Here is an 18,012-nt window from a genome sequence, read left to right on the forward strand (position 1 = left end):
GAAATAGCTAAAAACCACCATAAACGGGGACAAATGCTAAAACAGCTAAAAAAAAACAAACAAAACCGAAACAACAACAAACAAACTGAAAATGACTTGAATTACTAAAAGAAAAAAGGGTTAAAAACGAGAGGAGCGCATGAAAACTGCTTTGACGAAGGCCAAGATGGTTTAACAAAATAACCGAAAAGAAGAATATAATGAAATTGTAATAAAAAAATACTCGTCAATAAACGACACAAGAAACGATTTAATTTAAGCCTGAAAGTTAAACACGTTTGCTTCAATTCGAGGTACTGAAAAGTGACCAAAACAGCTCTTCTGATCATAAAGTTTGTAAAAACCTGATCTACATCAACTTCATCCATATGCTCTACTTCTGATGTGCGCATTATTGTGTTGTTAAAAAAAAAAAAAAAAAACTTATTCCCCTCATGTATCCTGTGCGTTGGGAATCGGCTCTTATTTGTGCGGGGTGTCTTCCGGACGTGCAGTGCGTGTTGCCCCCTCGCCTCCTGCGCCGCTCTTCCTTTCTGGCTGCGCGGCGCGCGCGCGGAGGCGCACTTGTGTCTCCAGCGCGTCCCGCAGCGCCGCTCCGGCTGCGCGTCCTGCAGCCTCCACCATGCATGGAGGCAAGAGGGGGCTGGTGGCTCCGCAAAACACCTTCCTGGAAAACATCGTCCGGCGCTCCAGTGGTGAGTCTCGCTCAACCCGCAAAAACAAACAATCCCATGTTTACTTTTGTTCTTATTGCTGCACTGAAGTAAACACTCTGTTGTTCTTGTTGAGGCTCGTTAATCGAGGAGGAATTCTCTGGCGCGAAGCTCCGCACAGAATAGAAATAGAATAGAAATCAAAAGTCAAATCAAAGAATAATTCACTTATTGCTGATCTCCGTCGAAATGGAATCATGTAACGAAATCATAAACTATGTATTTTAAATATCTATCCTGAAGATTGTTTCTGCAAAAAAAAAAAATATATATATATTTTTTTAAAGCTAATGATGTATGTTGATAGATGAAAGAGTCACTACGTGCAGAATTTCACAGTGACTTAAAGGAATCGCTTTTTACATCGCTCTTAAGACAATTAGTTACTTTATTAAGAACTTGATCAATTTGGGGTAATCTGTGGTTTTTTTTAAATCATTTGACGAGTCCAAAATTCATTTGGCTGCTTTATTCATCATTTTATTCATTTATTTTCCATATATATTTGTGTTGTTTTCTTTTTTTTGCCTTGTCTATCTGTATGTATATGTGTGGACATGTTCATTTGTCTTTATTTGTTAAAACGAATAAAGATATGGTTTGAAAAAAATAATACAAGTTCCTGCACATGCAGATAAATGAGATGAATCCAGTTCTCCAGACCCCTTAAATGCACAACACAATGCAAATATATGCATCTTCATTCTTACATTTTAATTCATGTTAAAGGTGAATTCGATTTTTTTTTTAAAACATACATATATTATATTATATTATATCTTTTCAGAAGCACTGTTGGACCATAAGGTCTTTTATTCCCTTTGTAATGCTTTAAAGTTGATATTTGCTGAAGTATGTTAAGATTTGTTTGGCACATTGACAATCCACCTTGCATCAGACCACTGCTGTAAGTGTGAGATTAAATATAGATGCAGTAAAAAAACAAACAAACAAAAAAAACCAAAGGACTTAAAACATGGATTAGACATTTGCAGTTATTGTTCACCTCGGTGACGCAGTATTATTGTTTCCTGGATGAAATCCCACAAGAGGCGAATGCATTTCTTATAACTAGAACTTATTGCAGACTCTCCCTAGATAAACACGCTCGCCTTCCAAAGTTGGAACAATTTAAATGGCCACTGTGCAGTTTAATTTGTCGAAAATGTCCTCGGCCGTTCCCCGCGGAGCTGCAGGCTGCATCCAAACTCTCGTAAGCCCCAAGAACTTTTCAGCTCCTCATCAATATTTCATTTGCATTAAGGGCGGAACATAAAGATTTTATCAGCGACTATTTCTGCCCAGCGCCTCGTCTGATTACCCCTGTTTACCTCCGCTTCACTGCTGCTGACTCCAGCTTCTGCTTTTCTAAACATGTGGCAATTAGAATTAGGTTTGTTCCACTGGTCTGGACGGTTTTACTGGAGGTTTCAGGTGCAGGAGGAGGTTTTCCTTCATTCGTCGACAACAGAAGAGACACGAGATGCTGTTGCATTGCTGCTGGATCATCCAGAGACAGCCTGTCTAATGAGCAGCCTCGAATGACAACGTCATGAACGACACTTTAAAACTATTTGCTGTTTTGAAGGTGGTCACCATAGAGCAGGGGTGTTGAATTAATTTGACTTCGGGGGCCAAACACGGCACATTTTCATCTCAAGGACCAGTAAATAACCGCATAACAATAACTACTATGTGTCAGTTTGTTATTAAGAAGTCTTTTTTCACAACACATGACAAACCTGAAATTCTTGAAAGGCGTAAAACATTTGGCCACATGCGGCTGGAACGGAAAAAAATATCGTAGGCAAGCTCATATTACGATCAAAATCACTTGATCTCGAATCTATAAACAATTCTACACCTGTGTCATTTAAAGGTATAGTAGAGGATTTTCTTCTTCCGGGTGGATCATCAAAATAACTGGTCCTCCCAATTGTCAATCATTCTGGTGATATATGACGTAAGCCTGTCCTACGTGCTCGTCCCTGCGCGCAGCTCACTCCACACGGTCCTCATCATGCCGGTGGCCGACCCGACGCATTTTTCTCGGACATTTTTACACAGTTTCACCCCCTCTGGTGCAAATCTTCTTGTAAAGTGAGCTTATGTGAGCGATGCCGACTTGTGACTTGTAAACAGAGCGTGCACGAGGAGAACTGGGCTCGTGCACGTCTCTCGCACGCGTTTTAGTAAGTGTTCCGTCTCGGGAGCAGGTACAGCATTGCGCATGCGCATTTTTTTCAAACGGTGGAGAGGGCGGTTCTTTCCTAAAATTCCTGAAAATCCTCCTGTATACCTTTAATTAAAGTGGAAAGTAGATAATTAAATCAGGCCCATGTGCGCCCCTGGTGGTAAAATATATATATATTATGCAGTTAATGTCCTAATTTCTTACAATTGTCAGATTTCCATTATTTCTCTCTGTCTCGTCTCAGAAACCAGTTTCCTGTTGGGAAACGCACAGATCCTGGAGTGGCCGGTTGTCTACAGCAACGATGGGTTCTGCAAGCTGTCGGGTTACCACCGGGCCGAGGTCATGCACCGGAGCAGCACATGCAAGTAAGACAAGCTCGTGTGAGGGTTTGGTGACGGGACGATATGCTTCCATTGGTTGTATGAGTCAGTTTACCTCATATAGAACTGGTTAAAAAAAAACTAAACCCGGCAGAAAAAGGAACTCGATTTTTGAGTGGAATTGGTTGACCTACGTCATGTTTCCTTCGTTAAATAGTCTCTCTTTTGTTGCCCAGCTTCATGTACGGAGATCTGACTGATAAGAACATGATAGACAACATCAAGCAAACCTTTGACAACTATGAGTCCAATTTCTACGAGGTGCTTCTCTATACAAAGAATAGTGAGTAATCAGTCAGATGGAATATATACATATATATATGATATATCTATAATATCGTGTGCGATTTGATAGTTTTTCCATTTTCCCCCTCCAACAACATGACTTTTGCTTCGATTGCCCAAAACAGGAACGCCGATCTGGCTGTACATGCAGGTCGCTCCAATCAGGAACGAGAACGACAAGGTGGTGCTCTTCCTCTGCACGTTCAGAGACATCACGCTGTTCAAACAGCCGATAGAGGACGAAGCCACCAAAGGTCAGAGGTCACACGACTCAGTGTTTCAGCATGTCGACGGCGTGTTAGGCCTCGTTTACCTTCTGAAAAACGACGTCCGCTGACACGGAAATGGCAGAGATGCTGAAGACGATGTTGTTTTTCAGTATTCGGCCACGAGTTGGTGCCGCTGATTGTTCTCATGAAACCACATACACGTGTGCTCGGAGAACTAAACGCCATAAGTATTAACAATCGAGCCAACACGGACATTCCAATGGAGAGACGACAGACTACAAAAACGACGCGAGGTTTACTTTCGCCCATTTACACAATTGAGCCGCAGCGTTCTGGGAGTGTAGAACACGACTGTCCACGTGAAGCCTGCTCTCCAACCACAGTCAGGCCACACGGGGGAGGGAGACGAAAACACAAACGAGGACTCGATGCAACGCGATGACTTCTCAGCATGTGGCAAACAGAGGCAGCGTCGTGCCCCGAGGTTCAAAGGGAAGCCGGCTCAGGCTTCCTGGTTCCCGTGCCACTGCTGATAGATCAACACTGCGGCTCCTCCAGCGAGGTCTCCGACCCCCCATAGCTCGGGTCGCATCACCGCGGTCACACCGTGTCAAAGTTGTGCCACATCAATACCGTGGATTACTAGATCTGCTTTGGCAACAACTGTTTATATATTCAGACACCAAGCGTGCAGTAAACCATGTCTACAAACTCTTCATTGACAATATTGCTTTCTTCTCCAACTCAACGGTCTGTGTCACTTTCTCTGTACAGGCTGGACGAAGTTTGCGAGGCTGACCCGGGCGCTGACCAACAATCGCACCGTGGTGCAGCAGTTAGCGCCGCTGAACAAGACTGAAGTGGCCCACAAGCCGTCCAGACTGGCTGAGGTGAGCAGCGAAAGAGAGAATATGGACTTGAATGAAGGAGGGTTTTCTTGACTTTCCCACGTGTCCCCCTGAACGGAAGGCTCTCCAGCTGGGATCGGACATCCTCCCCCAGTACAAGCAGGAAGCGCCGAAGACGCCGCCGCACATCATCCTCCACTACTGCACCTTCAAGACCACGTGGGACTGGGTCATCCTCATCCTCACCTTCTACACCGCCATCATGGTGCCCTACAACGTCTCCTTCAAGACCAAGCAGAACAACCTGGCCTGGCTGGTGGTGGACAGCGTGGTCGACGTCATATTCCTCATCGACATCGTGCTCAACTTCCACACCACGTTCGTGGGTCCCGCCGGGGAGGTGATCTCCGACGCCAAGCTGATCCGCATGAACTACCTGAAGACGTGGTTCGTCATCGACCTGCTGTCCTGTCTGCCCTACGACATCATCAACGCCTTCGAGCACGTGAACGAAGTGAGTAGGACGACGCCCCCGACCACTTTCTCGTCATTATCGCAGGGAATATCTTGGATGTTAATATTTCGATATCTCTACTTTCGGCTTCTGTAACAAAGGACGTCGTCTCACATGCCTCCCCGACAAGTCACCTCCGTGACTCTTCAAATTTCCACAGGAACACCACACGGTTAGAAGACTCTGTTCTCCCCGTGAGTAAAACTGTCTCGGCTGTAGTAAATGTTTTTTCTATTGCTGTTTGGACATGAAGGAAGTTCTTCATCGTAACAAAACTGAATATGGCCTCAGTCTAAAGTGTCCTTGAGGAGTTGATTTGAGCATTTTTGAGCCGATTCTTGATATTTCTTTGTTTCCCTATAACAACTGTGTCAAGGACCATTTACACGACAAGTGAAAACGCTAAACATTTGTTGTGTTTTTGAGAACTTCTCCTAGGGTGGGACTTTTTGTAAAACGCTTCGACTTTGTCTCTATGCTTGGGCTCCATCTTTGTGTAGATGGCAGAATTGCTGCTACTTTGCATGGACACCACAGTAAATATTCTTCTGCACATACTCACTAGATGGACAACAAGAACAAAGTTTCCTCCAGAGTGTCATGACTCCCAGTCCCAGACTTGGTAGTTTTATATTTGACAGTCACTGTAATAACAATCCAACTTGTACTTGGTAATGCTATACCGTATTGTTCTCTGTGTGACTGTGTGTGTGGTCTCATTGCAAAAACAAACAACAGCACCCACTAGTGGACAAACATTAAACCTACTTCATTTTCAACCATTGTCTCCCCCGTCGCGCCCCTGCAGGGTCTCAGCAGCCTCTTCAGCTCCCTGAAAGTCATCCGCCTGCTGCGTTTGGGCCGGGTGGCCCGCAAGTTGGACCACTACCTGGAGTACGGCGCGGCCGTCCTGGTGCTGCTCGTGTGCGTCTTTGGCCTGGTGGCCCACTGGCTGGCCTGCATCTGGTACAGCATCGGGGACTACGAAGTCATCGACGAGGCCACCAACACCATCAAGACGGACAGCTGGCTCTACCAGTTGGCGCTGAGCATCGGCACGCCGTACCGATACAACGCCAGCGGCACGGGCCAGTGGGAGGGCGGGCCGAACAAAGACACGCTGTACATTTCTTCCCTCTACTTCACCATGACGAGTCTCACCACCATCGGGTTTGGCAACATTGCTCCGACAACAGACGGCGAGAAGATATTCTCCGTGGCCATGATGATGGTTGGCTGTAAGTATTTCATTGCTTCCTATCGTATTTTTAGAGGGAAGAGGAGGAAGTACTTCCTCTCGTGGTGCCATGTGCCAGAGCAGAGCTGCCTGATTGTGGGAGGGGCCTACCTTGATTGTGATTGGCTAAACCCCCGATGACACTATATAGGGTTTGATTTCTGATTGGCTGGTTGGAGCAACACACTTTTTAAAACCTGAAACAAGTCAGAGGTAGAAAGGACACACTTTCTTCACTTCTGGGGCGTCATTCCCGGTATGGGGACCATTATTACTGTTGGAAAACCATTAGAAAGGGAATTTTGCTTAATTTGATCCCTTCTAACCCTGCATGAAACTTTTGTTTCACTTAAAGGTAAGTGTGTTTTGTCGCTCCAATTACATTTGATCTGGTGGAAAGTGACAGAAATGGTTCTTTTGGGCATAGAGATTACTGACCTTTGGTCCATACGACTCTGTGTGTACTCACCACTGCTAATCTCCATAGCGTATTGTTCTCTGCACGCATGTGTATGTGTGTGATTTAATTATAAAGATAAACAACAGCGCCAACTCGTGGCCCAACATGAAAACTAACTCGTTTTCAGCATTTCTACTGTTTCTATGTCAACGCAAACAGAAGAAACGACTAAAATAAACATCTAAACAAAGATAAGACCGTTACCTCAGGTTCATTACAGAGACTATGTTTGTTTCACGATCGCAGCCAGACTGGACCTCTGCCGTGACGCACGGCCGGCTCAATAAGTAGTTCAGACCTTTGAACAAGAAACCTGACGAGACATGATCTGTGGTCCGGGGTTTCCCTCGTCCACCAGTAACATGTTATTGTGAAGGCATGAGCGTGTCGGACGGCATTCGGAGGTGGGAGGAACTTCTGGAACGTCATTAGCAGGCACAACATGTTACAACAACAGCTGCACCAAGCTACACACACACACGCACACACACACACACACACACACACACACACACACACACACACACACACACACACACACACACAGTGCCGTTTCCATCTCGTTCATGCGTTCATCCATTCATAATATGCCAGTAGCATCTTGCAGGAGATTAAACAATCTGGATGCACTTACTTGCATGCTCGTCAAGACAATACGCTCCGTTACCACAGTCCTGCCGGCGATTCAACATCTGCCGGCGAAGCAACATATGGGACGAATGTGGAGGATCAGACACAGAATATCGTGCCGCGGTCGCGTCTGACCTCCTGTAATCAATACGTCGTTGTGTTTAGATGATTTCACACTTAATGCGTTTATCTGCACTTGAATTAATTCTGCAACACCTCGCAAATTTTCTATTCCAACGTGAGTCTACACTCCCAAACAATTAATTTGTTGAGTTACTAATGTGATTTAATCATGCCACAAATGTATTATGTCCCTCTATTCAGATTAGGTAGATTAAATCCATTTTAATCATGTATTAAGAATGAACCATTTAACACGTTAATCAAAAACACATTCATGATATGCAAATTGAACAACTTCCTCAGTTAATTTTTTTTTTTTTTTGAGTGTACAGTGGCCTGGAAGTGCAAAACTAAACAAGCTTCAGAAATACTGCAAAATCAAGAATAGCACATACTGAATGTTTCTAATGTGCTTTTGAGTTGTGAGTGTTTTCTCGATTTTGTAGAGTTCAATCACATGCACACATTTAATATACATGGAATTTAGACTTGGTACAATAAAACATGTATTTTGTGAAAATTCACGTAAACATCAAGTGAATTGCAAAATATGATTATTAATGTGATCAATGTAAACAAAAAGCATGCACCTTACAAATATAGGCAACTAAGAGAATAAACAGTGAATTTCCAGAATTATTTCAAAAAAACATTAAAAAAAAAGAAATCAGCCAAACAAATTTCCAAACTTTGTTGTTGTATGTTTCAGTATCTGTCCTTCCCTCCCTGATAATTCAGCCAAGATGTCAGAGACACCTGTCAAACCTTTCAGAGTGATGTTGTGGTCCAACACAGTTAAAAGTATTTTGGCTGTGGGTTCAAGGAAGAAGCAAAAGAAATGTTCCAATATAAGTAACTTGCTTGTGTGTGAGTGAAAAACAAAAACAAAACAAAATCACAACTGTATGTTAGTCAGCAAAAAGACAATGTCTGCGATTCTAAAGATTTTTTTTTAATATAATGTGTAGTTAAGAGGGATGTATCTTGATCTCTAGCAGCAGGGCTGAGCAACCCGAGGACAATTCCCCCCCCCTTTCTTTCTTTTGCTTCTTGTAATTCAGCTGCGGCTCCTCTGCTCCAGCTACCGTGGAGCGTTTAGCAACTCAGCTGGGCCGATGATAAAAAGTGACATGTTCGGCGCCCATTACAGCCTGGCGTGGCGAGAGTCTGTCTGAAGGTTTGGCCGCCCCCGTCTCGAAAGCGTTAACGCGAGTCTCCGTCCGTACTTTCTCTAAACGGCCGGACAATAAATCTTAAGTTGTCGCAAATCGGAACGACTTTTACAAAAATAGCACGGTCTATTTTTAAAAGCTGCGTTACTTCCGCCGCTCTCCGCGGGGGCGGACTGGCTGGGCCCTCGGCGCCCCCCCTCCCCCTCCCCCCTCCCCTCCCCACCCCCGGGGGGGGCTCCACGGTCGCATCTCGCCTCGGCGCGCCAACCTTTGGCTCACTTCTCCAAAACAGCATGGGGAGTGATGTAATCAGAGCAGCGAGGACACAGAAACTGACAGGCGCGCTTTAAGGTTCGTACTTCGCCAAAGTAAACAGCCATTACTGTGATGGTGCCTCCATCACGAGGATCACTCAGTCACTCTGCGGTGTCGCCTCCGATTGGGCCCGGCCGATCTCTCTGCTACGGATACGGTAATTATGTGAGGCTGGGGAGCAAAGGAGGGACTGGGGGTGGGGGGGGGGGGGGGCAGGGGGAGGGGAGGCCTTCGCCTGCAGGCTGTAGTGTGGCGAGTGGACAATGAGCCGTCACGTTATAGATGTATCCTAACCTCTGTGATCCTGCTGTGGAGAGAGGAGGCGACGTTTTCCCCTTGAGTGGGTAAGAAAAAACCTCATGATAGGAAACACTGACTGACTCTTTGAGGTCACGGCGGCTCGGTGCTCCCGCCCAGGAAATGAGCGCTGTAAATTATGAAGACTTAATCCGCCACTCGTTATGTATATGCGGCTGCGCATCCGCAACTGTAGGCGCTTGTACTCGCGATCAATATTCAGTGTACTTTATAGTGCATATAGTTAGGATTTACAAAAGAAGTTTTAATTCGGCAAAATTCGACCGAAAGTGGGCCGGACCGCTAACTAACTCCATTATAATCTGTAAATAACTCGAGCTCTAAATCTCTGTATTTGTTTTAGTACAATTTAATGTCATTCATATTTACTAAACTATCTTTTTTAAAATGCATGACAAACCTAAAATTAGAATTTAAAAAACCTGCTATTTCACCAATATCATGCCTCAGTTCTCCGTTTGCTTAACAACCCACAGATCTCAGTGGATTTTTATTTATTATTCATATTCATTTTTATTTACATCTTCAAAGGCATAAAACATTTGGCCACAAGACGCTGGAACGACAGTCGTTCATATTGTGATCAGAATAACTTGTTTAATTCAAAAAAATTATCTTTAATGTCGACGCGTTTCTAAATCGGTGTTGTAACACTGATTTCCTGCAGATTAAAGTGCGCCCCTGGTGGTCAAATCACTTTATTGCAGTTTCATGCATATTTCATGGAGTCTAGTTTGGACATTCTGCCTGCAAGTTTGTCATGCCCGTTGAATTTTCCTCTCACTGTAACAATCAATTTCTTTGATAAATGTCTTGTAATTTATGTATTATTTAACCTAAATTTAATAAATATGGCTTCAGCTGAAATAACCTGAACAACCCAATCAATAGAGCAGAAACAGCCACGACAATGTCTTACTTTTTACTGCATAAAGTGGAAAATCGTGACGCGACGTAAAAGCAGGTTAGGAATTATGATTCAGCCAAAATAAATTCAATTTTCAAGTGCTGTCAAATTGACTCTCATTTAAAGGGCTCCCCACGAGCAGCTGAGGTTTTATACTTCGAACTGTAACATCGATAAAAATCAGGAGAACTCGTCGGGGGTCGAGATCGAAAACATCCAAACTGAAAACAACAGACATTGTAGAGTGTCTGCAGGAAGTTTTATCTGACAGAGGAGAAGTGAAGCAGCTCTGTCGAGTCATAATAGAATGTCGGCATTTGTCAACCAGCAAAGTTCCACATTTTGTCCTCATGTGGTTGAAAAAAGAAAAACCAGAATCCGAACCTGGCTCCTCGGAGCGTCTGACTCCTCGTCTTGTGTTTGCAGCGCTGCTCTACGCCACCATCTTTGGAAACGTGACCACCATCTTCCAGCAGATGTACACCAACACCAACCGCTACCACGAGATGCTCAACAACGTGCGAGACTTCCTCAAGCTGTACCAGGTTCCCAAAGGCCTGAGCGAGAGGGTGATGGACTTCATCGTGTCCACCTGGGCCATGTCCAAGGGCATCGACACCGACAAGGTCTCACTTGCTTTTAATGCTTTTAGAAGTTCACGGGAAGTTGTTTCTTTTTTCCCCCCAATAATTACAATGCTTGGATGTTTCAAAGGCTCAATTCACATGTGAAAACATAGCGTTTTTGCAATTTTGAAAATGACGTCCGTTTACATGGGAACAGCAGAATCACTGAAAATTAGAAGGAGGCACGAGGAGTTAGCAGTGCGCTATCAGATGTGTCTGCAATGGAGCAAATATCTTACTTGATAGTTTACAGGTTAATACTTTTAGTGAAAATTTGGTAAAACTCATACGTACAATCCATCCATCCCTACAGTACATACTGTACATATATACATATGTACCAATAAATAAATACACGCAGACAGAAATATAACCTGGCAAAGGTAACAATGTTGTGTTTATGACTGGCCACCAGTGGGGGCTGTTGTTTGTTTTTGTAAGGAGACCACACGCATTCAGCAGAGCACAATATGCTATAATAAACAATTACAATGGGAGTAAACAGACATTCATATGGACAAGTTTGATTGTTATTACGGTGACTACCGGCTATAAAACTACCAAGTGCCAGGAAAATATGGACTGGGAGTCATGACACTCTGGAAGAAACATTGTTCCGATTGTCTATCTACTGAGCATGTGCAGAAGAAGTATTCACTATGGTTGTGGTGCACATGCACAGTAGTCAGTGTTTCCTCTTTCATTCCCAGAAAGTTGCGTTTTCACAAACGTTTTGTGGATCTGAACACAAAAACGAAAACAAAAGTTTTGCATTTTCACTTGAAAACCTCTGGCCTCCGTCTCACTTAATTGTAATGACAATTTTTTACTGTCCCAAGTGTCCGGCTATGGTCATTACGAGTGAAGCAGGAGTAATGCAGTCATGGAATGCAGGTGGACTTAAACGTCCAATAACAATTAATAGTCCAGGGAGGTAAAAACCCAAAATCATTTGACCTGACACGCAGACACAAAAAACAGATTTTCCAGTCCAGCTAACTCACAGTTTAGTTGGTGGTTTATTTAATGAAAGTAATGAGCATAGCTCGGTTCTTCTATTGGAAGTTGGATCTTCGTCCCAGTTGTCTGTGCGCCTGTGTAGCAACGCCAACAACTGGACACTGGGGACATTGAAAACCTGTCCTCACATTCGAGAGCTGTCAGCCTGCCCACTCCCTCTTCCTCCCTCTTCCTGTCGCCTATCCTCTCTACAAATACAACAAATATCGAAATAAGCCAAAACAGCCTGCCAACAATCAGCAGAAATAGCTCCTGTAAAAGTGGAGGGTTGATGAGGTGAACTTCCTCTCAATATGAAGTTAAACAGGATGGTAAAATGAGAACAGATGAAAATGAGCTCCCTTCGAGTTAAACTCAGGATTACCTGGGAAAAGAAGTGTGAGGACTGTGAACTTCCTTTAAAGGGGTCATATTATGCAATATTCTCTTTCTAAAGGTTTTTCAACAGTAATAATCGTCTCCACACCTGGACCGACGCCCCAGAAGTGAAGAAAGTTTGTCCTCTCTCTCCTGGCTTGTTCCAGGTTTTAATAAGTGTGTTGCTCGAACCAGCCAATCAGAAATCAAACCCTATATAGTGTTATCTGGGGTTTAGCCAATCACAATCAAGGTAGGCTCCTCCCCCTTTGACTCCTCCCACAATCAGGCAGCTCTGCTCTGGCACATGGCACCAAGAGAGGAAGTACTTCCTGCTCTTCCTAAAATGGGCATGTTGTGGGCGGAGCCAGTCCAGCTCACACAGACACGGCAGATTCTGAATGTAGCTCCTATGATCCGATATTCTAATGGAGGAAAATCAAGGAAAAAGTTGTATTGGGGCAATAAACTCTGAAAACAACGTTTTTGGATGAATGAGACCATGTGAACATTTTGAAAAGTTGCATGATACGCTGCCTTTAGTGATGCACCTGTAAACGTCTCACCGTCTCCCTCAGGTCCTCTCCATTTGTCCCAAAGACATGCGGGCGGACATCTGCGTTCACCTCAACCGGCAGGTGTTCAACGACCACCCGGCGTTCCGTCTGGCGAGCGACGGCTGCCTGCGCTCGCTCGCCGTGGAGTTCCAGACCACCCACTGTGCACCCGGGGACCTCATCTTCCACATCGGCGAGAGCGTGGACACCCTCTGCTTCGTTGTCTCGGGCTCACTCGAAGTCATCCAGGATGACGAGGTCATCGCGATCCTCGGTAATCCCGTGCGCCAGCTTGTCGTCGCGCAAAGTTATTTACCGGGTCGTGACTTTAACCCCTTAAAACTGTGCTGGCGACGATGTGCGACCCCCCCCACCCCCCACCCCCCCCCCCCCCCCCACCCCCCTCCCGTACAGGTAAAGGCGACGTGTTTGGAGACGTGTTCTGGAAAGAGAGCACGCCGGCCCGGGCCTGCGCCAACGTCCGAGCGCTGACGTACTGCGACCTGCACGTCATCAGGAGGGACGCTCTCATGAGGGTGCTGGAGTTCTACACGGCGTTCGCCAACTCGTTCTCGCGAAACCTCATCCTCACCTGCAATCTGCGGAAAAGGGTAAAGTCGGAAGCACTCGCTCCCTTCGTCGTTCCGGAGAATATTTCTATAGAGTCGGGAGCCTGAATGTTTGACGATGACTGTAAAAGTCAAGTTAGCGGAACCAGCGGAGGCGGAATTGCACGGTTGCGGGTTCGATTGAAGTGTCCTTGAGCAAAACTCGGAATCGCAATGAACGAGCCGAGGACGGTGCACGGCAGTGACTAACAGTGTAAAGCACTTTGGGGACTGCTTAAGCAATGGAAAAGTACGGTGGCCCAGAGGGGTCAACACGACAGTAAAAGCCACAACAGAGGTGCTCAGCGGTTGGAAGAACGGGCTTCGTCTCCGAGGGGACAATATTTTCTGATGGACAATTTTAATTCTCGTTTAATGAAACGTAAGAGTAAATTTCTTCTTCTGCTTGATGATTGCAGTTATTGACGTTATGCGTTTAAAAAAAAAAAAAATCAGCAATGTTGCTCACCGTTACATTTAGTTTAACTCTGGTAATCAAAGCAGTCCGTCAAAAAATATCCTCCCCCGGAAACAACGCAGGTTCTTCCAACCGCTGCACACTTCGGTTGCCGCCTTTGCATTTGCATCGTGGCTCTTTTGGTCGAAGGTTTACAGGTTCGATTCCCCATATCCCGCCCGGTCCACACGTCGACATTGTCCTTGAGCAAGACACTAAAACCCCAAACCGCTCCCATTGGATGGATGTTGCACCTCACATGGAGCAGCCACTGCCATTCGGTTGAAGAAGTTCCGGCCGGGACGAATAAAGTATTTTCTATTCTAAACTATAACGATTCTCCACCTGCGCTCCATTTCTCCTTATTCCTCGTTCAGATATCACGAATCTGAAATGCAGCTAAACAAAGAACTAGTAATCATGGCAATTCTCTTGCTCATAAGGAGAGCGAATGAATATTTGATGGATGCTCTCCAGGCTATACATATAATCCCATTAGAGACGTTGCTCTCCAGCCCCGAGAGTAAGTTGCTTATAAGCAGCGGCGGAATTATCCTTCCAGATCAACATTCCATAAATTCTTAATGGATTTCTACTTTAAAGTCTATGTGGTTTGTTTTCCTTAGTTCATCTGAAAAGGTTACACATTAAAGAAACTGACTAGATTTGATCAATTAAAAAAATTAGACTTTTAAAGGACATTATCTTAAGTGAACTTGATATAATCTCTATATACATGCAGTACACATTTGTTCACATAAACATATGAAAGAGTGTATGTAGAAGTTTTTTGAGTGACTGTATATGTTTATTTTCCCCTTATAAGAGGCCTTATGTAATCCCATTTAGTGAAATCGCAGCGCTACATCCAATAGTTTTAAGTGAAATTATGGCTGGATGCTGAAAAATTGATGTCGCTGTACTTTAAATGTATTCGATGAAAAATAAAAAACAATCCATTATTTATTTGACCAGCTTTTGCAAAACTTAAACAAAGAGACTCTAAGCCTATTTCCCTCCAATGTGCCGGGAATATGAAGTGGTGCATAACAGCAAGTCAGCAGAATTTCCCTTCAGTCTTCCTCAGCCACATCACAACGAATCAGCCTCAGTCGGCGGGACTTTAGAAAACATTAACAATGAATGTCAGTGTATCGACTTCATTCGTTTTCAAGACTCTCAAAAGTGGAGGCGTGTCTGTAAAACGCCATTATTGCTCTAATAACGATCTCCCTTGTGCTCTGCCGCTTTCGCGGGATGAATATTTCAGCGTGCATCGCAGCACGTCGGTTATTCTCGTGTTAAAGCTGCATTATAGATGCGCGTTTCTGCTTCATCGAAGCATTGCGGGATGCGCTAAACGAGCCGCCGGGATTGGAGCGTGACCTCCCTCCCTCCCTCCCTCCCTCCCTCCTCCTCTCCCGCAGGTCATCTTCAGGAAGATCGCCGACGTGAAGCGGGAGCAGGAGCGCCAGAGGACCGAGGTGTCGCTCTCCATCCCCGATGACCACCCCGTCCGCAAGCTGTTCCAGAGGTTCCGGCAGCAGAGGGAGGCGCCGGGGGAGCCGCACGACTACTTCCAGAGCAACTGTGTGCAGGTGGAGGCGCAGCGCCACCACCACCACCACCACCACCGCGCCGAGTCCAACTCCGTGTCCCCCCAGCAGCAGGAGTACTGCCCCGCGGTGGAGGCTAACGGGGCGGGGGGCGGCAACGCCGCGACACCGCCGCCACCGCCGCCGCAGATGTTTGTTCACGCTGAGATGCTGGAGCAGGGCGGCGCGCAGGAGGGAGCCGAGACGATAGCCAGGCCTCGCGCCGACACTCAGCTGTGCCTGAGGGTCAGCAGCCCACCGCTGACCGCGGGGGCTGTGGTGGCTGCGGGGGCCGCGGGCGGGGCGAAGAGCAGCAGGGGGGCGCGGGGTTGGGCCAAATTCAAGAGCGCCGCGTCCGGAGAAGCCGCGCGGCCCGCCGCCGAGACGGAGAAGTCGGCGCAGAAAGCCGAGGAGTGGCTGGAGGCGTCGCAGACCTCGGAACAGTTCGCCAACAAGAACCCGGAGGAGGCGGGGAGTGGCGGCGGAGGTGGCGGTGGTGGCACTGCCGCCGCGGGGGACGCCGGCGAGGAAACCAGCGTCCTGCACAAGACGGACTCCTGCGACAGCGGCATCACCAAGAGCGACCTGCGCATCGACCGCGCCGGCGACTCCAGGAGCTCCTTCGAGCGGAGCCCGCTGGAGAAGAGCCCGCTGGAGAGGAACCCGTTCGAGCACGGCCTCGGCGTTTACAGCGAGGTGACGCTCAAACACTCCCTGGTGCAGCAGGCGTCCGACCAGGCCCTGATCCAGGCGCTGCTGCAGGACGCCAAGCTGGAGCTGAAGGGCGACATCCAGGTACTGAGCGGCCGGCTGGCGCTGCTGGAGTCGCAGGTGGGCGAGGTCCTCCGGCTGCTGTCCGTGCGGAGGAGACTGTCGCTCCCGCCGACGTCGTCTCCCAAACCGCGGGCCAAGACGCAGGAGTCGGCCGACGCACCCAAAACCGACGACGGGCCCTTCTGAGGCTGAGGACCGGGCCGGCGGCAGGCGCGTCCCGACGGAACAGACTTGACCGCATGCAGAAAATATCCTTCCCTCTCACTTCGGCACGCCGGGCCTGCGGGCCACGACCACGAGGCTCCAGTTCAAACCAAGCAGGGATTTGAAAAAAAAAACCCAAACAATTTGAAGATAATATTGATTTATTAAGAGTAGGTACACGACACAACACTGAGACCTGAGCTGAGGCATCGACGACGCTGCCATGAAAGCTAACAAGCTAGCATTAGCCTCAAAGCCCCGCTGTCAGGCCGTTTATAAAAAAACACAAGTTTTCTAGACTTTTCACTGTATTTTTCATTCAAATTGGCTTCGCGTTCAGTTTGTAGTCGTTGGTCTTTGGCTAAGCCCCGCCCCCAAATGCAAACAAACCAATAGCCTTCAGCTGCCAACTCCCAGGTTGGTCATCACGTACACTTTGCACGACAATAAAAAGAAAATAAGTTCTACCCATTTTAAAGTTCACTTATATTTTGTACAAGAACAACATAAGATGTGGAATAAATCTTACCTATTTAATGAAAATCATCTTATGCAGTCTTTCTTAACAAACTGTCTCGCTGCTTTTAGCCGTCACTCTGACTATTCGCCACCATTCCCAGCACAATTTGTTCCTGACATCTTTGTTCATGTCCATCGCTTCTCGCTCTTGTGTTGAAAATGTCACATTTCCAGAAGATGTAACGGTGACGGTCTCGAATCGAACAAGCCGCGTGGAAAACGTCTCGGAAACCTCAGGAGTTTTTAATGCTTTAATACAAACATGGAACACTGATAAGGAGATACTATATTTTAGATCACAAAGACAAATCTCATGTATTCTACACTGATGAAGGTGCATGCTGAAACTTGTTCACGGCTGTTGCTTTAAAGATCCTCCTCATTTTATTTATTTATTTATTTCACTTCCCACTATTCAACTAACTAATAAATTATCTTTATGTTTAGTTTAATGTATTTAAAGAGAGGCAGTGGCGACAGAAAATGAGGCCAACTATTGGCTGCTTCTCCTGCTGTGTTGGTAGATTAGAGCCATTAGAGCTCATTACTGCCACATGGTGGCAGGTGCTGGAGCAGTTTGCTTGGAAATAAGCGAAATAAGGTTAACAAAAAATTATTTTATCGACCAACTAATTGATGACTGAATTAGTTGACATTATTAATCTTGATTAAATCGATTAATTGTTTCAGTCGTAGACACACTAAGAGCCAAGATGAAATATTGATGCCATGAATTAAAATGAGTTATTAGAGCCGATTAAACATTTCCTGCTGTACAGCTCCTATAAGATGAACAACTCCCTTCAACGCCACAGTCTGAACTTGTCCCGTTAATCCTGGGATTAATACTCGTGCCTTACGGAGCTGCTTGTGTGGGAGGAGGAAAATAATGTCTTTACACAACATGTTTTAAACCTGCTGGTGTTCGTGGAACTGAAACGATGCATTCGCCGACAAGTATAATAT

The 18,012-nt window shown here is 46.0% G+C and overlaps 1 protein-coding gene across 1 annotated transcript; it reads left to right on the plus strand.

Annotated features, from left to right (window-relative positions):
- Positions 1-622: 622 nt before the first annotated feature.
- Positions 623-16,509, plus strand: LOC308143571 (voltage-gated delayed rectifier potassium channel KCNH5-like; the record flags this gene model as incomplete). Its single annotated transcript, XM_080514432.1, has 11 exons — positions 623-695; positions 3,152-3,275; positions 3,467-3,573; positions 3,701-3,829; positions 4,580-4,695; positions 4,775-5,167; positions 5,976-6,405; positions 10,756-10,955; positions 12,911-13,163; positions 13,304-13,500; positions 15,382-16,509. 11 exons carry the CDS (start codon positions 623-625, stop codon positions 16,507-16,509), a joined length of 3,150 nt encoding a protein of 1,049 aa, XP_080370558.1.
- Between the last annotated feature and the right edge of the window lie 1,503 nt (positions 16,510-18,012).

This window comes from Blennius ocellaris (genome assembly GCF_963422515.1).
Source record: "Blennius ocellaris genome assembly, chromosome: 18".
In the NCBI taxonomy this organism is placed as follows: Eukaryota; Metazoa; Chordata; class Actinopteri; order Blenniiformes; family Blenniidae; genus Blennius; species Blennius ocellaris.